Source organism: Pelodiscus sinensis, chromosome 27, assembly GCF_049634645.1.
Source record: "Pelodiscus sinensis isolate JC-2024 chromosome 27, ASM4963464v1, whole genome shotgun sequence".
Taxonomy (NCBI): Eukaryota; Metazoa; Chordata; order Testudines; family Trionychidae; genus Pelodiscus; species Pelodiscus sinensis.
In genome coordinates, this window is record NC_134737.1 from 16,771,613 (window position 1) to 16,798,568 (window position 26,956).

The following is a 26,956-nucleotide window of genomic DNA, read 5'->3' on the forward strand; positions in this document are numbered from 1 at the left end:
AAAGGCTTTCAGGTCGGCACGGAGCGTCCAGACTAGTGTGCGGAGCCGACAAACAGCTGGTCAGCTGTTTGTCGGCTCAGCACGGTAGCCATGTAAATTTAAATGAAGCCGCAATTATTTAAATCGCGGCTTCATTTCCCTTTGCCTACAACCCTCATCTACATGGCTCCATCAATGGAGCCATGTAGTCTAGACACAGCCCTAGTGAAATAGTTTTTCCTAATATCCAATCTAGACCTCCTCCACTGTAACTTGAGACCATTGCTCCTTGTTCTGCCACCTGTCACTACTGAGACCAGCCTCTATCCATCCTCTTTGGAACCTCCCTTCAGGAAGTTGAAGGCTGCTATCAAATCCCCCCTCACTCTTCGCTTCTGCAGACTAAAAAGACCCAAGTCCCTCCGCCTCTCCTTATAGGTCATATGCTCCAGCCCCCTAATCATTTTGTTTGCCCTCTGCTGGACCCTCTCTAATGTGTCCACATCCTTTTTGAAGTGGGGGGCCCAGAACTTGACACAATACTCCAGATGTGGCCTCACCAGAGCCGAATAAAGGGGAATGATGACATCTCTGGATCTGCTGGCAATGCTCCTCCTAATGCATCCTAATATGCCATTAGCTTTCTTGGCTACAAGGACACACTATTGACTCATATCCAGCTTCTCATCCACTGTAACCCCCAGGTCCTTTTCTGCAGAACTGCTACTTAGCTGGTTGATCCCCAGCCTGTACCAATGCTTGGGATTCTTCCGTCCCAAGTGCAGGACTCTACACTTGTCCTTATTGAACCTCATCAGATTTATTGTGGCCCAATCCTCCAATTTGTCTAAGTCACTCTGGACCCTATCTCTGCCCTCAAGTGTATCTACCTCTCCCCCCAGCTTAGTGTCATCCACAAACTTGCTGAGGGTGCAATCCATCCCCTCATCCAGGTCATTCATAAAGATATTGAACAAAACCGGTCCTAGAACCAAACCTTGGGCACTCTGCTAGAAACCGACCGCCATCCTGATCAAAGTCAATAGCTAGATTGCTGAGACAGGAAAGATACCGCTCAGAGAGCTGTTAGCACCTTCAGTGGTTGGTGGGGACTCTAAATGAGTCCCAGGCCAGCTTCCCTAATGCAGATGTGCTATCTTGATTTAGAGCCGCAGGAGGCGCTGGGGAGAAAAAACTCAGAATGGCCCAGGTGAAGGGCTATTTCAAAATAGCAGCAGTGGAGCGTCTACACAGGCCTTTTTTTGAAAGAGGCGTTATTCCTCATAGAGTGAGGGTTACAGATTTCGGAATAAGCTGCCCGTTATTTCGAAATAACTGAATGACTGTGTAGACACTCACATTGTTATTTCAAAATAACACTAGTTATCTTGAAATAACGGTTCAGTGTAGACGCACTCTGTGTTATGTTTATTAACCCTTCTAGTTATCCTACCCATATATCTGAAGTGCTCAACACACTTCAATACCTCCTCAAATAGTAACAAGTCTGGAATTGTCACCCCAGAGGAAATTGTGTAGACTGGTTTGAACTGGTGAAAGAGGCCTGGCAAACAAAAAACAACAAACTGTCCCAAGAGACAGCCTCGATCTGGAAGAAAGATCACTAGGCCTCCTGGATCCAAAATTGAACAAGAGACTGTCAGAGAGGCATGAAATACTTTGGTGACACTAGGTAAACTAGTTTATGTAGAAGCTGCTTATTTTTTCTCTGTAACGGTTTTGTTATGAGTAAGTAGTACTTTGCTTTCTGGTCACTAATTAACCCTGTCACTACCCTGGAGAGAAATGTACTACAGCTTGAACCTCATTACTCCAACAATCTCAGCACCTGCCAGTTGCCCAAACCAGAGAATTTGCCAGACCATGGGAGGTCAGTGTTGTCTAGTAGCATTACCGACACATTCACTACATGCTGGGCTCTTAGAAGACATTTAGGGGTAAGTTAGAGCTAAATAACAGCACAGAACACTGAGAGCTAGGCCTAGAGGCTGTAAACAAACTTTATGGGACTACAGGAGATTTGGCCACACCCATAGTAAGTAGACATCCGGCTAACTAAAATCATGCCGGACCACAGATGTTGCCTGACCAAAGAGTGCTGAACTAGAGAGGTTCAACTTATATTGAAAGAACTGAGGAATATTGCAGGTCTAAAGTGAGAGAGTTGTGGGTCTCTGTGCTGAAAAAAGGGACAGATAGAGATCTGAGTGTCATCAAGGGAGTCACAAAGGGGTCAGAAATGCAGATTATCTTGAGAACAGATATTTTAATACACCAAGTATTCACTGTGACATATTATATAGGAGATAGGTCACTTAGAGCTATGCTATTACTTCCATAAAATAAAAATAGGATTAAGAGCCAAGATGATTGAATATAAAACTGTTGACTTTTGATAGCTCTGTGAACTTCCAGTCATCTAAATGATGCAGAGCTGGCCATGTACCACATTCAGAAAGAGATTTCAAAACAAGGTGGGTTTCTCGGACTCTCTGACATCTGCTGTTGTTCACCCACCCTACACACGTACCAAACAGGCAAAATTCATCTGTAGTTGTTTTTTTAAAGTAGCTTAAAATATCCAATGTACTCATGGGGTTTTTTTGGGAGAAGAGAATTAGAGAGGCCAGGGGCGGGTGACCATTTCACGGGGCCCAGGGCAGCACATTTTCGCGGGGCCCCCTTTTGCCACATGCATGCGCGGTGGCACCATGGTGCATGCGCGGGGCTTCTTGAAGTGCAGGACCCGGGGCGGCCGCCCTGCTCGCCCTGCTCTATATCCGCCCCTGATAGAGGCCTCCAAATAAAACTATGTAGGTTTTTTTTTAACGGAAGAGAGACTGTGAGGCTATGTCTACACTGGCGCGATCTTGCGCCAGAGCTGTGCATATGAGACTAAGCGTGGAATATCACCGAGCCTCATTTGCTATCTAATGAGCTGTCATTTTTGCAGAAGAGGCTCTTGCGCCAGAAGGAGCTGCCTACACTGCCCCTTCGTGCGCAAGAAAACCCCTCTTGCGCAAGGCCCTTATTCCTGAAAATAATCAGCGTAACAGCATTGCACAAGAGGGTTTTTCTTGCACACGAAGGGGCAGTGTAGACAGCTCCTTCTTGCGCAAGAGCCTCGTCCGCAAAAATGGCAGCTCATTAGATATGCAAATGAGGCTCGGCAATATTCCACACTTAGCCTCATTTGCATAGCTCTGGCGCGAGATTGCACGAGTGTAGACATAGCCAACGAGATTTCAGGGAACTGTAAATATATATAGGGAATATTTTCTGAAAATGAACGTTTTCCTAAATGCTGTGCAGGTATAGGATGGTCTCTTGCATACTGATATCAAATTCAGCAGAAAGCTAGGAATTAACCGAATGTGAGCTCCAGCTACACCTTTCAACCCTGTGATGGGAAAGCAAAAGAAGTGTTACAGTTAGCTTTAATGTCTTTCCATATGGACACATCCTAGAAATCCACAGCTCTGGATTCTTCTTTCCTCCCTGGTTTCAAAGCCCCAGCCTAGCAGCTTATGCATTTTTGTATGTTTTCTCACTGTGTTGTCCCATTGCCTTTAAAAGGCTAAATGTTGAGTACTAAATTTGGTCATGAAGCTCTTCCAGATTCCCTGGAATGTCCTCAGGTTTCAAACTCTTCTGATACAGAGAAGCCCCACCTCCTGCCTTTCGTGGTTGGTTTTCCTGATCCACGCTGCGCTGCTGCTAACTGTAATTGGCCAGCTGCTGTACCAGCTCAGGTCCTCCCTTGATAACCAATTTATCCTGAGCTGTAGTAAGTTAGAGCTGCTTAGGTTTAACACTTCAGCACCTGAAAGGGAGGAGGAAGCAGTAGCTTCTGATCTATTATTTCAGTGATTTTCCTCCACTCTTTGACTTTGCGTAGCGTCACAGCTGTGCTTCTTCTCCACTGCCAAGATGTCCAGGGTAGCAAAATACCGAAGGCAAGTCAGTGAAGATCCAGATATTGATAGCTTATTAGCTACTTTATCTCCAGAGGAGATGGAAGAGCTGGAAAAGGAGTTGGATGTGGCTGATCCAGATGGGAATATCCCTGTGGGACTCAGGCAAAGAAACCAAACTGACAAGCAGTCGACTGGCTTGTTCAACCGAGAAGCAATGCTCAACTATTGTGAAAAGGAGTCCAAGAAACTTATTCAGAGGGAACTGTCAGTGGACGTAAGTCTTATTTGCCAGTATTGGTGCTGCACATAGGGACACTTGGAGAGAACGCCATCAGGCTAGCTTAGGATACAGAAGGGAAACTAATATTTAGGAGCAACTGGTGTGTGGGAAAGTGAGCAGACATGCTTCATGGCTGGCTGCTGAGAAATCTAAACAGCACTCTTTCCTATGCAGGGTATTCAGATCAGATGCTTTAGGAACAGGGTCAGGGAAATTCTTGAAATCCCAACTTTATTCAGAAGTTAGACGCCATTGCTACCACCTGGACTTGTATTCTGTTTGACGCTGATAGTGAATGCAAGGCTAACATTGCTTGGCAAGGCTTCTGTGGGAGGCAGCTTTTCTCAACAGAACACACCTCAAGATTTTGGTGCAGGCTGGGGAACCTTTTTTGGGTCACGGGTGAGTGACCCACAAAAGATCAGTGAGAAACAAAAACAAAACCTCACTCTAAAGTGAGAAGCAGAAGGGAAAAAACACTCCCATAGATGTGGCTCCCAACTGAGAAGCAGAAAAAAAGACACCTCACTCCTCTTGCGCTTTAGCACTGGGAGGAGGCACCGAGGCTCAGGGCTTATGCCCAGGTCCAGATTACATTTTCTGGGGGCCATGGGTTTAGTAGTTTTTGTGAGGTCCCCTCTAGGCTCTGGGGCGGGGCCAAAACGAGGGATTCAGTGTGTGTGTGGGGGGGGGGGGGGGCTGTTGAGGAGTAGGGTTCCAGGTGTCCGGTTTTGAACTGAACAGTCCAGTATTTGAGCTTTCTGTTCAGGAAACAAACTGAGGAAATAGAAACGCCCGGTATTTTCTAACTCAGATGCAATGTAGATTGTGATGTCATGTCAAGTGTGTCCGGTTGTTTTGTTGAAACCATCTGGCAGCCCTATTGAGGAGCAGGGTGGGGGTGCAGGGTCTAGATCAAAGATAAGGTGCAGGAGTGGGCTGGGCAGGAAGTAGGGTGCAGCAGTGGGCTGGGAATTGGGGTGCAGGGTCTGGATGGGAGGAGGCAGAGGATTGGGGGCCTATCTAGCACAGCTCCCAGTGGCCACAGGTGGTTACACACCACCCTATGCTTACAGGCACCACCCCAGCTACTCCTATGGGCCGCCATTACCAGCCAATGGGAGCCTACAAGTAAGCACAGAGACAGAGCTTCCCTGTGCTGCTGTTCCCAGAGCCTCTTCCTCCCCCGCCAGACAAGGTCTGTGCGCTGGATGCAGCATGAGGCTTGCCTTGATCTGGCCTGTGAGGCTTGGGGCTCCCTCTCACAATGGGCAAATCAGTGCTGGCACCCCAGCCACGCAGGGGAGTGCCTATCCCTCACGCTCAGCCCGCCACACGGCTAGAGACCTGGTGCCAGCTTTGGTGCCCCTGTGTGGTTGGAGCCCTAGCGCGGCTCACCCCTTGGCAGGGAGCCCTGAGCCTTGGGGGCCAGACAAGGCAAGGTGCTGGCCAGACAGTAGGTTACCCCTCCCTGCTTTAGTATCGTAAAGCAATGCTCAGTTGTGTGTTTCTCCACATGTGCGCACTCTGGTTTTGGAGAGTTTAATTACCCCGGTCTTTTCAAAACAACACACTGCTCTGTGGCACCTTGGAGACTAACACATTTATTAAGTCATGAGGTTTTGTGGGCAAAACCATCGTTCTTGATAGCTGGAGATAGTTGATAGCCATCAGATAGTTGGAATGGTAAGTTCAGAATCTGGGGTCTATATAACAGCAAAAGCAGTTACCTGGCAATTGTAGGGCCAGTGTTAATGAAGCTTATTAAGTCAGGCTAGATGTGTCTCATTCATAGCATTTAATGTGGAAATGCGAGTATTAAAGATGGGCAAATACCTTTGTAGTGCCTTAATCGGTTAAGATTTTTATTCAAGCCTAATTTGATAGTTTTGAACTTGTAAATGAACTCCAATCTGGCTGCTTCCCTCTGTAATAGGGTGATAAAAGAATGGATACTTTAATGTCCAGGAAGAAAATTTTCCCCTACAGGTTTATGCGTCTTGCTATTCCAGTTTGCCATATTCATTCTGGGGACCACATTTCAAGAAAGATGTGGAGAAATTGGAAAGGGTTCAAGAGAAGAGCAACAAAACTGGTTAAAGGCCTAGAAAACATAACCTATGAGGGAAGACTGAAAGAACTGGGTTTGTTTAGTTTGGAAAAGAAAGTCTGAGAGGGGACATAACAGCAGATTTCAAGTATCTAAAGAGGTGTTACAAGGAAGAGGGAGAAAAACTGTTCTCCTTGGCCTCTGAGGATAGGATAAGAAATATTGGGCTTAAATTGCAGCAAGGGAAGTGTAAGTTGGACATTAGGAAAAACTTCTTACCTGTCAGGGTGGGTAAACACTGGAATAAATTGCCTAGGGGGGGTTGTGGAATCTCCAGCATTAGAGATATTTAAGAGCAGGTTAGACAAACATCTGTTAGGGATGATCGTTTAGTTCAGGGGTCAGTAACCTTTCTGAAGTGGCGTGCCAAGATTTAACTTATTCACAGGTCTGTGTGCTCGGGAAGGTGGTGCAGAGCAGGGGCAGGCTGCGTACAGTGACCATATTTTCTGAACCAGCTGCAGCTAGGGAGAACGGTTTAATTTAAACAGATTAAGTGTTTTAACTTTCTCATATTAGTTTATCAAACTTCATTTTAAATAAAGTAAAATATTCTGTCCAACATAAAAGGTTTCAATGTTTTATTGATGGCATGGGTCAAAGGTCACTGACCCACAAAAAAATCAGTTGGGGACCACACAAGTGAGAAGCAAAAAAACGCCTCCAAAAAAACCCAATCCCCACTAACGTGGCCCCCAAGTGAGACACCTCACTCCTCCGGTGCTCCAGCCTCACAGGATGAGGGGAAGGGACAGTGAGGCCTGAGGTTCAGGGTTTCCCATAGGCCAAATGGATTTTTATGGACCCCCTTAGGCTCTGGGGTAGGGACAAAAATGCAGGGTCCAGTGTGCAAGATAGGGCTGCCAGCAAGTAGGATAGGGATGAGGTGCAGGATCTGGGAGGGAAGTGGGGCACAGAAGCAGGTTGGGAGTAGGGTGTGTGGCCAGGTGGAGGGAGCAGGAGCAGGAGCAGGAGCAGGATGGTGGTAGGATGTTTGGCTGGGAGGGAGGGTGCAGGAACAAAGGAGGGTGTCAGAGCAAGCTGGGGTGTAGGGTCGTGGCAGGGTGGAGAGGAGTAAGGGAGGGAGATTGGGGTGTGTAGGTCTGGGCATGAGGCTGGAGGCCCCACTGCCACGGCCACGCAGTCTGGGGCTGGCCCCTGAGGCTGGAGGCCTGGCTGCCATGGCCACAAGGGAGGCGCTGCTGCTGCAACCACACAATCCTGGGCCAGTCATGGACCTGTGGCACCTCTGGGGCAGTCAGAAGCTAGAGGTGATGCTGCTGTGGCAACGTGTCTCAGGCCGGACCCAGAGGTGCCTCTCAGGAGCCTCAGCCCCAGTGTTGCCTCCTTCCACTGCAGCCTAACCTTCTGCGGGGAAGAGAGAGCTCTCCAGCGGCTGCACAGGGGAAGGGTGGGACTGAGCTCCCGCCCAGTGTGCCACTGAAAATCAGCTCACGTGCCACTTATGACATGCATGCTGTACACTGCTGACCGCCTGATCTTGCTGTGAGGGAGCGGACTGGACTTGATGACTCCTCGAGGTCCCTTCCAGTCCTAGGAGTCTTTGACTCTATGACTCTAAATATTTGCAAGATTTCTTGGACTAGCAGAAAAGATGGGAGGTGTCAGAAGCAGGTGCTGAAGCCAAGGTTCCCGCTAATCTTTTCCAGTCTTCCATCTATGTGCAGAACACATTTGTATGTGCACCAATAGTAGAAACAAAAAATCTATGTGTGGGTGTTCCACTAATTCAACCGGGCAGCATTTGAATCTCCTGAGTGGCCGCACAAATGCCAACTTCCAGGGAATACGGGCTGCAATGCACTTAGCCAGCTGGCTTGTGATTTTTTACTGTGACTATAGCTCAGCTGGCATTCACTCTTCGGTGGGGTTGGATTCATTATAACTTCCTTTCTATTCACTTTTCTTTTCCTCTCTACCTGGAGAATCTCATCAGTTTCTCAGGGACTCTGAATTTCTCTCTTTCAATGGCTTGCTCGTGTCATGTGCCTCCCATACAAGTATGCAGCTTTGATGGAAGCCAGTTCCATTTCTCTGCAACCTTTGTAAGCCTCTGGAAAAGAGATGCCGAGAACTGGCTTTAGTGTTGGGTGGGTGGGGAAAGGTTGGCTCATATTTGCCATTCTCTGCACATTTTTGTGTTTATTTTTTGCTATGGCAAACTGGATCAGCACCCAAAAGTGTGAAATTTAGACCCCCCGATGTGTCTGCAAGCTTCCATGTCCCAGCCCACCTGTATTAGGTGTTAAACAACAGGACTGCAGAATATAAACCATGTAAGAATAGTAAAGGGTTATGTGACACACTCATTTTAACAGTCCGTATTAACCCTAATTTCTTATCTACTCCAGTTTACCTAGGAACACCTTGAATCTGCGAGCTCACAGCAGAGTAATGTAGCCCTAAATTAGACTGTAAAGTCATTGAGCCAGGAACTGTCTTCTTACGTACTTGTATAGCATTTGTTTTCATAAAGCTTCCATGCTGGTTGTGGCCTCTGGATGCTGCCAGAATATTAAGGGGAAGAAAACTGCAGATTTAGAATGAACAAATGAGATATCTGATACCTAAACAAAAAATGAAATATTTCTGCCCGACGTGGGTTACATCCTGTGGCAGGATTTCTCTGGCTGTGAGAGCAGGGTACTCTGGCTACGTCTACGCAGCAGCATTGTTTTGGAATAACTGACGTTATTCTGAAGTAACAGTCTGCGTCTACACAACAGGAAGTTATTTCGACAGTGTCAAGCTGGAGGATTTCTTCCTCCAACTCCCGTAACCCTGTAAGGAAAGTCAAAGGAAGAGTGCTCTACTTTGGACTCCCTGCTGTGCAGACAGCGCCAAAAGCTGAAATAAGCTATTACGACTTATGCTCCGCAACTGACTTAGCTCAAGTTGCGTCGCTTATTTTGGCATTAGCACTGCTGTGTAGACATGCCCTCACTGACTTCCACAGTGTCTATATAGGATATTCTGTGTGGGCCAAAGGACTTCTGCCCACTCTCAGAGCCGGGACTTTACAACTCCCCATCTAGATTCTAAGGCTGCAAAATAGAGTTCACTTTAGTACCACAGGTACAAATTTATTCTCTCGCTGGCTGGCTGGCTTCCAATGGGAGATGTGTTCTTTGTAATGTAAACCAGGCTGAATGAAGAATTCCTGCTACCATAAAACAAAAGGTTGGTAAGGAACAGAATCCTGGTAGGGAGGGTTGTCGGGGTTCCCCCACCTCCTGAACCCCCGTAGTGGCACGAACAGGCTCCGCCAGCCAGTAGAATAAAGGGAGTTTATTGCATCTCCAGGACACAGCCCAGCACAGATGGAATCTGGTTCCAGGGCAGGCCTAGGATGCCTCAGCCCCCCTTGAGATGGGGGAGACTGGGCCCCTAAATCCCAGCCCCTTGCTTAGGCTGCTTCCTCCATCATCCCAGACAGCAACTAAAAAGTCCCCTCCAGCCCTGCCCCCCAGCCATGGGCTGGCCTCCCCTCCCCTCCTTCCTTTGTTTCTCTCCCTGGGAGGCAACTGGTCGAACAGGTTGGGAGCCCCTTGCCTAGTGACTCCTTCTCTGTCCTGCTGGGCCGTGCTACAGACAGCCACCAGTGGGGGTCACCCACAGCCCCAGCATAGCAATCAGCAAGGTACCAACACTACGTCACAGGAGGTTATGTTGCCTCTGTGTTTGAGGCTGGAGCAACTGCTCCTGGAATCCTGTGTCCAGATCAGGAGCCCACAGTTCAAGCAGGATGTTGATACATTGGAGAGGGCTCCAAGAAGAGTTATGACAGTGATGAAAGGGTTAGAGTCCTGCCTTGCTCTGAGTGAGAAGGGTTAGAATCCTGCCTTGCTCTGTTTGTCTTAACAAAAGGGTAACTTGATCAGACTCCAAGGTCTACAGTGACAAAGGTCCTCAGGTGCCTACATCCACCTTAAGCACTGCTGCCCCTGTGTGTGCATCTCAGGCTAGTGGTCAGGGCACTCAGCGGGGCTGGGGGAGACTGTTCTACCTCACTTGCATTGTGTCTAGACTACAACCCGCTGTCAGCGGAGGGATGTAAATGAGGCACCTTGAAAGTGCAAATGAAACAGGGATTTAAATATCCTGCGCTTCATTTGCAAAATTGCATCATGGCGCTCTTTCGAAAAAGCGCCATTTCGAAAGTAAAACCGCCGTCTAGATGCAGTTCTTTTGAAAACGGCAGGCTTTTTTGAAAGATCCTGTACACCTTGGTCTAGACTGCGGTTTTACTTTCAAAATGGGGCGCCATGACGCGATTATGCAAATGAATATTTAAATCCCTGCTTCATTTGCAATTTCAAAGTGTCTAATTTACATCCCTCTTTCGAAAGAGGGATGTAGTCTAGACACAGCCTTGGAGAAGGGACTTGAACCCAGGTCTATAACAGGATGGCTTTTTGCATGCACTTCACTTCTGGCCAGCTTAGGCAGTTTGTTGGCTTCTCTCCTCACTGATATCGGGAGCCTGGACATCTAACTCAGGGCTGAAGATTCTATGCTGGGCACCTCGGAGTTACACATTCCAGTGCCTAAGTTCCTTTGAGGATCCTGCCCTAGGTACCTACCAGGGAACAGCGATTTCTTGATAGTGGGCTCTTCAGTCTCGTAGACACAGATCTAACAAGATCCAGTGACTGGAAGGTGAAGCTAGACATTCAAACCAGAAATAAGGTAGAAATTTTTCAGTGAGAGTAATTAACCATTGTGACAATTTATTTACCTAGGGCTATGGTGGGTTTCCCATCACTCTCAATTTAAAAATCAAAACTGGATGTTTTTCTAGAAGATCTGTTAGGAATTAATTCAGCCCATTGGCCTGTATATGCAGAAGGTCAGACTAGATGATCGCAGAGGTGCTTTCTAGTTGAATAATATCTGAATCAAGGGTCTATGACAGTCAGCATTCCACAGTGTCATGCAGATAGTCCAAGTTGATAGTCAGCATTTAAGGGGCTGTCCTTTGGAAACCTAAATCATCAGATTGCAGGAGATGCTCTGGTTCTTAATGGATTGTAAAAAGCCTTCTGCTTCTTCTTGCATTTGACATCTTTGGTGATGGCACATAGTTTTTGTTCACAGATAACACCAACCCTAAATATCAGCTTTATATTCGTGGGTATCCACACAGGAGTGGATGTGGATATCTGCAGATCTTTTTTGTAGATGCAGATACAAATTTTGTATCTGCACAGGCTCTACTGAACTGGAGTTAGGATGAGACAGTATCTGTAATATAAAGGAAGAGGAAAGAAAGGGTAATTTTTGAAAAGTAGAAAGCAAGGAATGTTGTCATTAAAGTTAAACTTTAGAAACTTTGGAAAGTAATTCACACCAGGAGTGTACTTAGGGACGTTAAGTAACGATTAATTTGCTAGTCAAGTAGTTGATGGAATTTCCATTGACTACTCGACTAGTCGATAGGCACTTCCGCGTTCCGCCTTTGCAATGTACAAGAGCCCCATTAGGGGCTCTTGTGCATTTCAAAGTGGAATGCCACATGCAGCCCAGGGACAGTGGGAAGCCCCGCTGATCCCGGGCTCCATGCTGTGCTTTCACTTTGAAATGCACAAGAGCCTCCGCTGGGGACTCTTGTACATTGCAAAGGCGGAACGCCGGGTGGAGCCCAAGGTCAGCTGAGTCCCCAGCTGATCCCAGGCTCCACGTGGCGCTGCTGCTTTTAAGTACCCCCTAGTCTCCCTGCCCCTTCCTGCCTCGATCTGATAAAGGCAGTAAAGGGGGGGGGTGACTCGTCAACTATCCTGTCGACTATCCAATAAGTATTTGCTTATCGGTTAGTCGACTAACCAGTCCTTTACATCCCTGGTGTGTATGGTGCGGGAAGGACTTTGTGTTGGAATGGGGGGAGGAAAAGACTGTGGGAATGACTCACTTTTCAGAAAAGACGAGCACAGTAAGAAGCGATGTGAAGAACTGCAAGGTCAGTTGCTCTGTGGCTTGAAGGAATGATGGAGCCAGGGTCTTTCTTCGTTGGCCCTCAGTAACTTTAGGCTGTGGAAGACAAAGCATATTGGCTGTTGGTCACACTCTTTGGCAAATCTGGTGCTGCAGTAACTGAATATTGTGGAGCTAGCTTACTTCCTCTATTTCCATCCCTGGTGGGAAAGAACAAATATCCTTCCCCTTCCTCCACCTTGGCATTGTTAGGAACTAGAGATCGGCATCTGTAAAATGCCAAGTGCCATCACTAGCAGTTCTGTGCCTTCTGCTTTGTTTGGGCCACATGAGTCATGTGGCCCTAGCAGCTATCAAAAGCAGGCCGCTTTTTTTATTCTTTAGAAGGTAGGAAGCACGTGCAAAATTACAAGGATTATTTAATTTTGTTCTATCGCTTACGCATAATAGACATATTTGGAGCTTTCTGATTTGCTCTCTGTGTCATCAGTTAATACCATGGCAATAATAAGTGACTACACAAATCTCTTTCCTTATATATAGATTTTATATAATGATCATCTTTGGCTGTACATTTGAGGCTACACTTGCATTTTGTGGAATGGTGAGGTCACTTAGCTTTCTGCTTAGTAGTTTGCAAGCCTGCCTGTACTCTCTGAACACCCTAGCCCATGCTCTTGATGAAATAAATCAAGCAAACATGGTACAGGCAGAAAACAGAATTGAAAGCATGGGTGAGGAAGAATCTGACCAACAAGAGAAGGGCATATAGTTTCTTTTGCTGGTAATGACTGTAAAAGCATCTTAAAGATTTGACTGTTTATAGAGTCTGAGATTCCAACTCACTGGAAATAAGATCAGGTTTTTTTTACTTCCTTAAACTATAGAAAATGCCTGGATCCAAAACATTGTGCAAAAGGGACGTGGCTAATAAATATCAAGGCAATTTTCTTTCTAGCTCCATGTTAGAACCTTGAGCTGCATGACGTTATTGCTACGCAGCTAATTTTGCAAGGCAGCATGGGAGTTCACAGCACTCCACCTCCCAGCGCTTGCCTGCTTTTGTTTAACATTCCAGTGCCTTTAAGGAGGATTATCAGAGGAAGGCTGGCCACGCTAACCCAAGCGGTGGTGAGAATTATGCTATTGCAAATATGCATCTTTTAAAGAGATACTGACCAGACTGCTAGGCTAAAATGATAGTTACCAGCTGAGGTTTGGATTCTAGACATTGCAATCTTCCTGCTGCCCCTGCTCCTCCTCCCCCACACCTCTTGGTTCTTCGCAGCAGAGTACTAATATTTACCATGAGAACTCTTTGAAGCACCTGTGGACCATTCTAGCTTTGCCATACCCCTTGTCTGGGAAGAACTGATCAGTTTTCCTGGATCTGGCGAAATACACAGAAGTGGGTAGTATTGTAAAGAAAGAGTTTCAGCCTTACCCTGGAAGGAACCCTTGAAATAATTTCTCTTTTCTGAGGACTAGCTCCAGACACCCCAAAAGCCTGCTGAATCTTGGAGGAGCGAGGTGAAAAGGGCAAACTTGAGTAACCATGAAGCTGTTTATAAACAACCCAAAATAGAAGTGAGTGTCTGTGCACTGGGGAGCCAAGTGCACATCTTGGTTATGCATTAATTAACCTTTGTTTCCTGTTGCTAGTGAGTGAAAATATCTCCCTGTTCAGTCCTTAGCCTTAGAAACATGCCTCTCTTTAGAAACATTGAGCAGGACCTCAGATATGCACAGAGATCCATGTTTGGGAGGGGGGAAACGAGGCATTGAGGTGAAATTTAGGTCAGCGATCTCCCAGCAATTTTCTAATAGCAGAAAACTTTTTAACAAGACCGATAAAGGCAGTCCGAGATCCAATGGCTAGAAGCTGAAGCAGGCTGGAGCTGTGGTGTACATGTTTGCTGGGGAGGGAACAGTATCCCTCGGGAAACAGGATGGGTTCTCCACTGCTGGAGATCTCTTTCTAAACAATAAGGTCCCGTTTAATCACAAGCTATCGGCTTGGTGCAGGAACCACCGGGTGAATTCAATGGCACACCCGGGAGCTTAGCTCTGGGGGAAGAGTGGTGCGGAGTGCCAGGAATTGTGCTTTGGTTTCCTGGGTGCTGTCTCTCTAGTTTTGGGGCTTGAGGAACTGGATCAAGTGTTGGGGTGAGGGCAGGAGGCAGGTACTCAGACCCCCAGACTGGGGCAGCTACGCACAACCTCACTGGCAGAAACATCGGCATGATTGAGGGTTCCCAAGTGTCCAGCTTTTGACTGGACTGCCTGGTCTCTGGTCAGCTTTTGACTGGGCCGCTAGAAGTCTGGTTGGCTGCAGTGGCCAGCTCCAGGCAGCAACCAGAAGCAGCCAGCACCCACAGTTCCCACTGGTCAGGAGCCGTGACCAATGGGAGCTGCAGGGACGGTGCCTGTAGGCAAGGGCAGCACACAGAGCCCCCTGGCCGCCCATTGGCTCAGAAGCCAGGGGGACATGCCAGCTGCTTCCTGAGTGCTGCCTGGATAAGTACTACTTGGAACCTGCACCCCAACCTCCTTCCCCAACCCAGAGCCTCCTCCAGCAGCCTGAACCCCTCAATTCTGATCTCACCATGGGACTTGAACACCCATCCCAGAGCCCGTGCCTGTTCCACACCCCAACCCCTTCCCTCAGCCTGATGCCCCCTCGTACACTCCAACACCCGCAGCCTCACCCCCAGCCCTGATCCCCCTCCCACACCGCAAGCCTCTTAGCCCCATCCCACAGCCTACACCCTTGCCCCCTCCAGTACCCCAGCCCCTGCCCAGCCTGGTGAAAATGAGTGAGCAAGATTGGGGAGAGCAAATAACAAAGGGGAGAGCTCGGGGAAAGGCAATCCGTTTTCTCCAATCAGAAAGTTGGCAGCCCTACTAGGCACCTTCAAGGCTTGGTGACAGCTGAGGCTTAGTGTCTAAATGTTGGACTTAGGGCCTAAAATGTCAGGTAGGCCCAGGAGCCTCATTGTGGATCTTTCCCTAGGGCTGTGTCTAGACTGGCCAGTTTTTCCGCAAAATTATCTGCTTTTCTGGAAAAACTCGCCAGCTGTCTACACTGGCCGCTTGAATTTCCGCAAAAGCACTGACGATCTCATGTAAGATTGTCAGTGCTTTTGCGGAAATACTATGCTGCTCCCGTTCGGGCAAAAGTCTTTTTCCTAAAGACTTTTGCGCAAAAGGGCCAGTGTAGACAGCAGTGAAAATGGCGATCGGGGCTTTTTTGCGGAAAAGCGCGTCTAGATTGGCCACGGACGCTTTTCCGCAAAAAGTGCTTTTGTGGAAAAGCATCCTGCCAATCTAGACGCTCTTTTCCGAAAATGCTTTTAACGGAAAAGTTTTCCGTTAAAAGCATTTCTGGAAAATCATGCCAGTGTAGATGTAGCCGAGGGGTATATCTGCCTCCTCTGTGGCTATTTGCTGTTAGAGCAGAAACCGCACAGCCCTTGGTGCTTCCGCCACCCTCCATGCCAATGGACTGACTAGGACTCTGCTTTGCCTAACTTTTACACTTGAGAGGAATTTTAGTTTCTCTTTTAGGCTATGTCTACACTGTGGCACTACTTCGAGATACCGGAATATCCCAAAATAGCAGCAAGCCCATTATTTCGGGCTGACTATTCCAATGTCCCTGTAAAACTCATTCCACAAGGAGTATGGGACATTTCGGAATAGAGGGTTATTTCAAAATTATGAGATAAGCTATTTCAAAATCAGATTGAAATCAAATACTCCATGGCTGCGTCTAGACTGGCATGATTTTGCACAAAAGCACTTGCTTTTGCACAAAATCTTGCCGCCTGTCTACACTGGCCGCGAGTATTTGCGCAAGAACACTGACTGTGTAATGTACAAAATCAGTGGTTCTTGCGCAAATACTCTGACGCTCCCGCTCAGGGATAAGCCCTCTTGTGCAAGTATTCTTGCGCAAGAGGGCCAGTGTAGACAGCAACGTTAATTTCTTGCGCAAGAAAGTCCGATGGTTAAAATGGCCATCAGAGCTTTCTTGCGCAAGAGAGCGTCTACACTGGCACGGATAGACGCTCTCTTGCACAAATACTTTTAACGGAAAAACTTTTCTGTTAAAAGTATGCGCGCAAAATCATGCCAGTCTAGACGCAGCCCATTTGCATAGCTCAAATTACATATTTTATTTCGAACTACAGTGCACTGTAGATGTAGAGGGCCTGTAAATCCGCAGCCTCACTCACAAGTCCACGCTTTCATCTGGCCAGAGACTGCATCTTTCTCTGTGTGTGAAAAGTGCACAGAGAACAATAAATACGGTTGTATGGGAGTTCTCCTCTAGCGCCTCCCAGACAACACTCTTAGGGTATGTCTACACTACCACCCTAGTTCGAACTAGGGTGGTTAATGTAGGCAACCGGAGTTGCAAATGAAGCCCGGGATTTAAATATTCTGACCTTCATTTGCATCTTGCTGTGCGCCACCATTTTAAAATCCTCGTTAATGCGGACTCCGTGCCCGCGGCTGCACACGGCAAGGAGTAGGTAGTTCGAATCAGGATTTCTAATTCGAACTACTGTTACACCTCGTTCCACGAGGAGTAACGGTAGTTCGAATTAGAAAGCATAATTTGAACTACCTACTCCGTGCCGCGTGTAACCGCGGGCATGGAGTCCGCATTAACGGGTATTTAAAAATGGCGGCGCCCGGCAAGATGCAAATGAAGCCCAGGATATTTAAATCCCGGGCTTCATTTGCAACTTCGAATGCCTACATTAACCACCCTAGTTTGAACTAGGGTGGTAGTGTAGACATACCCTTAGAGACTCATGATCAGCAACCTGCTTTCTAGTCGTGGCGCCTGCAAAAGCTGCCCCACGCACAAGCCAGAAGGAGTGAAATCTTCCTTGAGTAAGCACTTTGGGAACTGGAAAAGAAGGGGCTTTGGAAAGCCAGGAATGAAGCTCAGGGCAGGGTACTGGTAAGCTGGCAAATGTGCAGAGCAGGTGCTGACTGTCCCTAAGGCAACAGGTCTCCATTTCTGAGCACTAGAGACCCTCACAAAGATTAAAAGCATGAACTCTCTCCAAAAGAGATCTGAGCTACCTCCATTGAGTTCACCAATACCTCTCTTCCTCCCAGTCTCCGAGAGAGATCCGTACCTGCCCAGATGTGCAGAGAAGACTTCTCTTTCGGAGCAATTAAACCTTCAAGAGCCTCCTATTGTTCACTCTGCTCCTTTGTTTACCAGCCATTTCTGTAGACTTGCCAGACATATTCCTTCCTTGACTCTGGGAACCATCTCCCTCAACACACTTCTCCCCTAGATCTTCCTCTGAACATAGAACCATAGAAGATTGGGGTTGGTCATCTAGTCCAACTCCCCTGCTCAAATCAGGCCTAACCCCAACTAAATCATCCCAGCCACGACTTTGTCAAGTCAGGACCTAAAAACCTCTAGGGATGGAGATCTCCCTAGGGAACCCATCCCAGTGCTTCACCACCCGCCTCGGGAAATAGTTTTTCCTAATATCCAATCTACACTTCCCCCACTGCAACTTGAGCCCATTGCTCCTTGTTCTGCCATCCACCCCCACTGAGAACAGCCTCTCTCCATCCTCTTTGGAATCTCCCTTCAGGAAGTTGAAGGCTGCTACTGAACCCCCCCTCGCTCTTCTCTTCTGCAGATTAAACAAGCCCCAATCCCTCAGCCTCTCCTCATAAGTCACATGCTCCAGCCCCCCAATCATTTTGGTTGCCCTCCGCTGGACCCTCTCCAATACGTCCACATCCTTTCTGTAGTGGGGGGCCCAGAACTGGACGCAATACACCAGATGTGGCCTCCCCAGTGCCACATTGTCATGGTGTCATGTAAGCTCAAGTGTCAAGTGGGGCATGTCTTTCTGTTTACATGTGGTGTTCATTCAGCCTGATCTGCAAAGCAACAAAGAGGATGCAGCAATGACTTTGGGAATATGTGAAGTTACTCTCCACAGCTACACATGGATCGCCCCTTGGAGAAGGAGAAGAGATGCTGCTTTGAATCCAGGGATGGGGAGAGGCAGTGGGACACACATCCTACCAGAGAATGCACTGAAAAGGGACTGCAGACTGACAGGATACTAATGTGTGTCTGCTCTGGGGCCATTCCAGCAGACGGGCTGGAGTCAGAACAGGCAGTGACCACTCCCAATCCCCGGGGGAGCTAGTTGTCTCTCTCTCTCTCTCTCTCTCTCTCTCTCTCTCTCTCGTGACAATTTTTGCAAAATACCAAAACAAAGCCTTTGGAGACACAATCTCCAGCCATCTGGAATAGAACAACTAATCCCCTTTCTTTCTCTATTAACTTCAGCTGTAAGGAATCAAACCCAGCAAGCTTCTGAAATATGTAATAGGCAGGGTATCTGAACTTACACTCAGCTCTTTAAAAAGAGGCGAGAGAGCCCTGAACTTTGCAGGCATGAAGCAAACTTAGCTGCCTGCAGTGCCTGTTTGTGTCCAGATCTTTTAGAACAGAGGTGGAGAACCTAGGAACCGGGCGCCAGATGTGGACCCAAGGCTCAGGGCTCCTGTGCTGGCGCTCCAGCTCCCCCGCTGCCTTCCATGGGACTGGAGCACACACAATCGACTAGCCTGGGCCCCCCTAGCTCTGATGTGGGGAGGGTCTCTCTGCTTCTCAGTCAGGGGCCATCTCGATGACCATTTGTTTGGTTTGGTTTTGTTGCTTCTCTCACTTGTGTGCGGGCCCTGAACCAGAAAAGATTCCTCACCCCTGTCTCAGAAAAAGCAGCTGCTTTGCACTGTGCGGCTGCACTAGAAGATTTACCCAGCGTTGCTCAGGTCCTGAACTCAATTAGATATTTTTTTCCCTCACTGAAATCATTGCTCTGGGGTGGAGCTGGGGATGAAGGGTTCAGTCTGCAGGCTGGGCAGGTTCAGGTTACTACCCCAGCCAGGACCGGCTCTACAGAGCGCAGGGCCTGATTCCGGGGACGGGGCCACACATGTGCAGGGCCCTGGATGGCACGGTGCATGTGCCGCTTCCCTGGGCGCCGGGCCCCCTCAGGCATGGGGCCCCACACTGGGGAATCGGCTGAATCGGCCTAAGGCCAGGCCTGACCCCAGCCTCTCTCACTGCAGCAGCATAAGCCAGGTGAGAAGCACCTCCCCATGGCTGCTGCAGCTCCAGTAGGCACAGCCAGGGGAGGGGTGCATGACCCCCAGCCAGGGCAGGTGCAGGTTCAACTGCCCCCTGCGCTCCCCAGCCAGCTGAGGAATGCAGCAAACTGGGCACTTTCCTTTTACTCCCTGGCAGTGCGGAACAGTCAGCAATGTTCCTGTATGAATCAGGTGGGGCAGGGGAAACTTTAGCCTGCCCTGCCCTCCCTAAAGGGTGTCTGGGCAATGGGAGGCTGAGGCCTGGGACACAGTCCTGCATGGAGGAGGAGGGTGCACCCCCACTAAGCCCCTTTCACCTGTCTGGTGATTGTCTCTTTTCTGTATGGTTTTATAAAAAACAGACCCATTCCAGGCACCTCCCATTGTCCTGGCACAACCAAACCCTGCCCTTGCTCTACGTTAGGATAAAAGGAAACTGTTTACCAAATTCGGTGGCCCTAACTCTTACCGTTTAGAAGGAGTTCTTGAGCAAACAGACGCACAGACAAACAACTCTCACACCTATAGTAGATTAGTAGAAAAGATTTTTGAGGCGCTCATTTCAACTTCTTGATGATCAAACAGAAAAGAGAGCTTTAGTCTATGAAATTGCTCATAAATGGGAGTTCACCAGCAGTATAAATATGCAGGCAATCCGTTTCGCACTCACCCTGCAATTACAGAGAAGGGCATACCTTTTATAGCTGGCCGGCCAACAGGTGCACACCCCATACTCTCTTTCAAGGATGCTTTACTTGTGGTTTTTCCTTTTTCCTTCCTTTCCCTCATTTTTTTTTAGTCTGAAATGAAAAGCATTGTAGAAAAGGTAAAGGTTTGTACTTTGTGTTTAGAAACATAACAAGCAGAATCATTAGGTGAGTAAGCTCCAAGACAACTAAGGAATTGGAAAAGGTTCGGAAAATGGCAACAAAAATTATTAAGAGTATGGAATGGCTGCCATGTGAGAGATTAATAACTTGGAGTTTTCAGTTGGTCAAAGAGCTGACTATAGGGGATATGACAGAGGTCTATACAATCATGCCAGATGTGGAGAAGATAAATAGGAACGTGTTATTTACTGCTTCTGATAACACAAGAACTAGGAGACACCAAATGAAATTAATAGGCAGCAGATTTAAAACAAAGGGAAATATTTTATTACACAAATGTACAGTCAACCTGTGGAACTCCTTGCTAGAGGATGTTGTGAAGGCCAAGACTATCACAGAGTTCAAAAAGAGCAAGATAAATTCATGGAGGACAGGTCCACCAGTGGCTATTAGCCAGGACAGGCAGGGAGGGCATCCATACCTCTGCTTGTCAGAGGCTGGGAATGGGTGATAGGAGAGAGATCACTTGATGATTCCCTGTTTCTGTTCACTCCCTCTGGGGCGCCTGGCACTGGCCGCTGTCAGCAGACAGGACACCGGGCTAGAAGGATCTTTGGTCTGACCCAGTCTGGCCACTCTTACATAGGAAACATTTCCCCTAAAGGAAGTTAAATCATGATTATGGGGTTTCCGATTGCTGCGCCTTCTAAAGCACATGGCTCCAGACAGTATTGGTGACAGGGTACTGAACTGCAAGGAGCCTTGGTCAGATGTGCTTGGGAATTCCCTTTTAGTGCTCTTTGGAAGTCCTGGGGGCCACAACGATACTCACAGCACATGCTGAGGGCCGCAACTTAAGTGTGGTTGCATACACACTGATGGGAATGAATACAAAGATCAAGGCAAGGCTACACAACACGCAGGCCCCATTTAAGTCGGTTCTGCTGATATTAATAAAATGCGACATTGACCCGATTTCCACCCATAGGACAGCTCTTTGAATGAGCAATGCCAGTCCAGGAGTGCAACTACTAAAATGCATCTCAACAGAAGAGCATTATAGACTCCCACCCGTGGGCCACATATTTATTTATTTAAATATGTTTACCCTGCCTTTCTATTTAAAATATTCAAGGTGGCTTACAAGCATAAACAAACAAAAAATACAAATATATATAAAAATGTAAAATATGAGAATTTAAAATATGAGACCTCAGAGGGACATAACCAGCTAAAAACATATCGAGAGGAGGAACACACACATCCAGACTCAAACATCAATAAAAGCAGGAGTAAAAAGGGAGGCTTTAGCCTGACGCTGGAACAACGCTAGCGCTGGCACCCTGCGAATATCCCAAGGAAGAGAATTCCACAGACTGGGAGCAAAAGCAGAGAAGGCCCTGTTCCGCGTAGATGTTAATCTTATCTCCACAAGTGGGGGAACACGAAGCAAAGCCTCCCCAGCTGACCTCAATCCCCGGGCAGGTTCATATGGGAGAAGACGGTCCTTCAGATACCCTGGACCCAACTCATTTAAGGCTGTATAGGCCATAACTAAAACCTTAAATTGTGCCCAGAAACATACCGGAAGCCAGTGCAGCTGCCGAAGCCCTGGCATAATGTGCTCCGTATAACTAGTGTTTGTTAAAACTCGAGCAGCCGCATTCTGGACCAGTTGCAGTTTCCGAAGGCTCTCTAGAGGCAGCCCCACATAAAGTGCATGACAGTAATCCAGTCGGGATGTAACAAACGCATGGATCGCTGTGCCTGCGTAAACCCAAACTGCATCGCTGGCCACAAACAAACAGCCCGTGGGCCGCACGCTGAGTAGCCCTGGTCTATAGCCTGGGAATGTCCATTTCCGCAGTGCTAGGAGAAAGGGCTCAAGGAAAGAGGAAGAAGAGGGACTGCAGACTTCTAAACCTGGGGTTTATTAGGGAAACAAAACTGCCCACGTGCACTGCTCCAGCAGCTGATTCATATCTCAGTACTGTCTTCACAAGGACCATGAGGAGATGGAGCTATTTTCGTAACATGGTATTTTTGTCAAGAACATTGAGTGTAAAGGTCTGTTCACTGCATTCAGTTCAGCAAGCAAGGCCAATCTAGCAATCTAGGCCTAGATGTAGGGTCAGTAAAAGGCCCAAATCTCTGGAGAACGGCATTCCACTTCCAGAGGAGCATGTTTCAGGACCTTTGGCCCAAGGAGCAACAAAGGGGGTGGACTCTGTCCCACTTAGAAAGGCCTGACCAGAGGGGAAGTGGGATACGTGTAGGCCCCTTGCTAACAGAACCAAAAGGCATGGCTCGGGGAGCAGAAAAGAAATGGCAGGGCAGGCGGAGGGCCAGGCAGGATATGGACAGGAGAGACATCTCTGCTTGTGCTGGGAAGCCAGTGTCAATTTGCCAGTGCCGGAGTCGCCCTGTGTCAGTCAGGAGCAGCGTGGGAACCCCTAGAGACAGGCTCGCTGGTTGGCGAGGCAGTGCAAGTGGAGGATGGGCAGATGCCCTCTGGAGAAGAGCTGTGGTGGAGGCTACCTTAGGAGCAGACTGGGGTCCTTTGGCTCGCACTGAGTCTGCTGGTAGCCACACTGCTCTGAGATGGTCTATGGCAGTGGTCCCCAACCTTTTGAAGTTGTCGGGCGCCAGGGGGCATGGCCGTTCACCCGCCGGGCGCCAGGGGGCGTGGCCGTTCACCCGCCGGGCGCCAGGGGGCGGGGACACTTGCACGCCCGGGGGCGCCCCCCCCATAGCCGCATGCCCGGGGGCGGCCCTCCCATAGCCACATGCCCGGGGGTGGCCCCCCCATAGCCGCATGCCTGGGGCTGGGGCCCCCCCATTGCTGCGCACCCGGGGCCGGCGCTCCTCCCCCCCACTCCGCAAGCGCCGTGCGCCCGGGGCCGGCGCTCCCCCCCCCCCGCAAGCGCCACGCGCCCTGGGCCGACACTCCCTGCAAGCGCCGCGCCATGTGCCCGGGGCCAGGCCAGCCCTGAGCACCTGGCAGGCGCATGCAAATGCCCCCGCGGGCACCGTGTTGGGGACCACGGGTCTATGGAATCAACTGCTACTCAGCATAAGCAAAAGCCTTTAGAGCCCCCGTCTGCAGACCTGCTCCCATAGCTGTCCCTGGACGTGCATTTTTGGGGTGAGCTGAGCCCCACTTTAGATCTTCCGCTCACTGTAGGGCCATTGGGGGTCGGAGGTTAGTAACCTTCAGAACGTGGCCAAGGACTCATCTTTTGGCCAGGAATGTAATCGACTCTGGCCCATGCGTGGCTGGGGAGTTGCGTGGCCTCTCTGCTGTGGGCAGTCGGAGTTAATTCATCTCTGCCATTTGCCCAGGTACTGTGATAATGGGTATGTGAAAATTCAAGCACCTGCTTTCCTTCTGGCGTCTCTGAGGAGGAGAAGACTCTGCAGTGATGCTCCCACTTCCCACTAGCTTTCTTGGGCCTGCGTCTCCCCATGGCCGTGGCTACTTACACTTCCCTGCAGGCTGCTCCTGCCCTTTGTCTTTGTTCCCCCCTTCCTCTGCTGGCTGAGTCTCCACTTCAGCCAGGCCTGGCAAGGCTGCTCTGCTCCCCGTGCTGCCTGCCTTTGCGCTGTGTTCTTCAGGCCAGGCTGGGCGGTAACTCTTGAGACTCGGGGCAAGCAGCTGGGCTGGTCAATTTCAGGGCTGAAGCTCTTTGTTAGAGCAACCAGCACCAGCTTTGGGCACCAACTGGTTTGCTCTGGAGCACCCCTTCCATCTAACTCACAGCTTCTTGCCAGCCGCCTGTGGAACTCCCACAACCCCCCCCCCCCCCACCGGGGCCCTGCGAGACCCCAGAGCATTGCCCATCGCCCTCTGGCAAACGCGAGATGGCAGGCAGAGTTTTGCAGGATCTGACCAAACTTTGCCATTTGCTCCGTGGGTTGCCCCCTTCTCCTCTCTAGGCTGATAGACAGTGAGCATCTGGGAACATGCTGTCCACTGTCAAAGGCTTTTACCAACACCGGGGGAGAAAAGGGACAAATGTTTCTCTCAGGTCTTAGCAGGCTGCCCTGAGTTCTCTGTGCTGTTCAGGTTTGCTTGCAAGGCACAAATTCCTCTCTGGAAATGATCTGCTCAGAGCGCATCATACTCCAGCCGGACAGTGGCCATGCAGAAGACAGTGCCCTTAATGAGGGAGTCAAGAAGAGGCTGGCTATGAAATTAGACAGCTTCCTTTCCAAGTGCAAACTGATGAACATCATACCTAAGGGACTGAGGGTGAAAAACCCACTGCAATCTACATATCCCACAGACTACAGCCAGCGATTATGCCACACTCTCACAAAGAAACTCAGGAACCACCATATCAGCATTCCATCCAACAAACAGAAGAAAATCAAGGAGGAGGAGCTCTCAACATTGCAAACTGTCATAAAAAACCAAGCCTCCACATACATGTCATCTTCTTCAGACTCTTCTAAAATTCAACAAACCACCTACCAGGATCACTTCATCTCTCTTCAGAAGAAAAAGGACAATAAACTATCCAAACTCCTACACGCCTCAGGATCTCTCATTCCAGATACTTTCAACTCACCTAGCAACATTGTTGACCTATCCAACCGCTCCCTTAGCTCAGCAGAGGAATCTGTCCTATCTCGAGGACCTTCCTTCTACCCACCACCTCTACGAATATGATTCAGTTCTGGGGGATCTGGACGCCTATTTTCGCTGCCTCCACAAAGGACTATTTCCAACACACCGATGTGCAACACACTGACCTTGCTGCTCCCCCCGCCAATTCCACAAGAAGAAAGCTTCTATGTGGGCCTCTACTAACGGTCGTAACGAGAGTCTTGATTTCTACATCGACTGCTTCCACAAACGTGCTCAAGCTGACACTGTCAGCAAACAACAACATATAACCTCAGTCATGCAGAACGCAACACTATACACAGCCTCAAAAACAATTCTAAATTCATAATCAAAGAGGCTGACAAAGGGGGCTCTGTAATCATCATGAACAGAACAGATTATGAACAGGAGGCGACCAGACAACTCACCAAAACCAGATTCTACAAGCCTCCCTCCTGTGATCCCACTAAAAAATACCCAAAAAACCCTGAAATAACTGCTCATGAAGCTCCCTGATGCTGCTCACGACCAAATTTACACTAACATCCCCCCTAATCCCTGACCAGGAGTTTTCTATCTGCTACCCAAGACACACGAATCTGGAAATCCTGGATGACTCATCATCTCAAGCATTGGCACACTTACTACAGGATTATCTGGCTATTTTGACTCTCTCCTCAGACCCTATGCCAGCAGCACTCCTAGCTACCTCCACGACACCACCGACTCCCTGAGGAAACTACAAAACATCAGTAAACTACCCGAAAATACCATCCTGGCCACCATTGACACAGAAGCCCTGTACACCAACATTCTACATGAAGACGGATTACAGGCCATCAGGAACACTATCCCAGATGACAGCACTGCACACCTGGTCACACAGCTCTGCGACTTTGTCCTCACCCACAACTACTTCTGATTCAGACACAATTTGTATCTTCAAGTCAGCAGCACGGCCATGGGCACCTGCACGGCTCCACAATATGCCAATGTTTTTATGGCTGACCTTGAACAACGTTTCCTTAGCTCTCGCCCCCAGCAACCTTACTCTACTTACGCTACACTGATGACATCCTCATCATATGGACCCACGGGAAAGAGAGCCTTGAAGAATTTCACAGGAATTTCAACAACTTCCACCCCACCATCAACCTCAGCCTGGATCAGTCCACACGAGAGATCCACTTCCTTGACGCTACAGTACAATTACACGATGGACACATTTCCACCACCCTATATCGGAAACCTACCGACCGCTACACTTACCTTCATGCCTCTAGCTTCCATCCCAGACACATTTCCCAATCTATTGTATACAGCCAAGCCCCAAGATACATCCAGATTTGCTCCAATCCCACAGACAGAGACAAACACCTACAGGATCTATATAGAGCATTCATAAAACTAAAATACTCACCTGGAGAAGAGAAAAAACAGATTGACAGAGCCAAAAAAGTACCCAGACATGAACTACTTCAAGACAGGCCCAAAAGAGAAAACAACAGAATTCTACTTGTCATCACCTACAGCCCACAACTTAAACCCCTCCAACGCATTGTCAACAATCTACACCTATCCTGGAAAATGACCCCCCACTCTCAGAGGCCTTCGGGGAAAGGCCAATCCTCGCCTACAGACAACCCCCAAACTCAAACAAATTCTTTCCAGTAACCACGCAACAAACCTCCATCATAATCATCCAGGAACCCACCCCGGCAATCAGTCCCGGTGCCAACTCTGCCCACACATCTACACCAGCGAATTCATCACTAGACCCAACCACATCAGCCACCAGGTAAATCGGGATCATTTAATGCACATCCACTAATGTGATCTATGCCATCAAATGCCAGCAATGCCCTTCTGTCATGTATATTGGACAAACTGGACAGTCTCTACGAGAAAGAATTAATGGCCACAAATCAGATATCCAAAAAGGCAACACACAAACACCTGTTGGAGAAGACATTCAATGAAGTCTCGGCTTGACAAACCCCTGGCCGGGTTGATTTAATTGGAATTGGTCCTGCCTAGAGCAGGGGGCTGGATTTGATGACCTTCTGAGGTCTCTTCCAGTTCTATGATTCTATGATTAATTTTGTT

General features: G+C 48.6%; 2 protein-coding genes across 7 annotated transcripts in view; one reads left to right on the top strand and one right to left on the bottom strand.

Moving 5' to 3' along the window:
- Positions 1-3,751: 3,751 nt before the first annotated feature.
- LMOD1 (leiomodin 1) overlaps positions 3,752-26,956 on the top strand; it is a 40,634-nt gene continuing 17,429 nt past the window's right edge. Inside the window, exon 1 of one of the 3 annotated variants that reach the window (XM_075910327.1) lies at positions 3,752-4,191. In XM_075910327.1, coding sequence (XP_075766442.1) covers positions 3,931-4,191 — 261 coding nt within the window. In that variant the 5' untranslated portion in view covers positions 3,752-3,930. Of the gene's footprint in view, positions 4,192-12,350; positions 13,391-26,956 lie in introns of those variants that run through there. The other 2 variants (XM_006135734.4, XM_075910328.1) reach the window with 2 other exon arrangements.
- TBC1D22B (TBC1 domain family member 22B) overlaps positions 11,037-26,956 on the bottom strand; it is a 70,663-nt gene continuing 54,743 nt past the window's right edge. For 2 of the 4 annotated variants that reach the window (XM_075910332.1, XM_075910329.1), the window contains 3 exons: positions 20,107-20,211; positions 12,237-12,355; positions 11,037-11,572 (listed from right to left, as the gene is read on the bottom strand). The gene's annotated coding sequence lies outside the window, so the exon portion shown is untranslated. Of the gene's footprint in view, positions 11,573-12,236; positions 12,356-13,703; positions 13,821-17,415; positions 17,589-20,106; positions 20,212-26,956 lie in introns of all 4 variants that reach the window. The other 2 variants (XM_075910331.1, XM_075910330.1) reach the window with 2 other exon arrangements.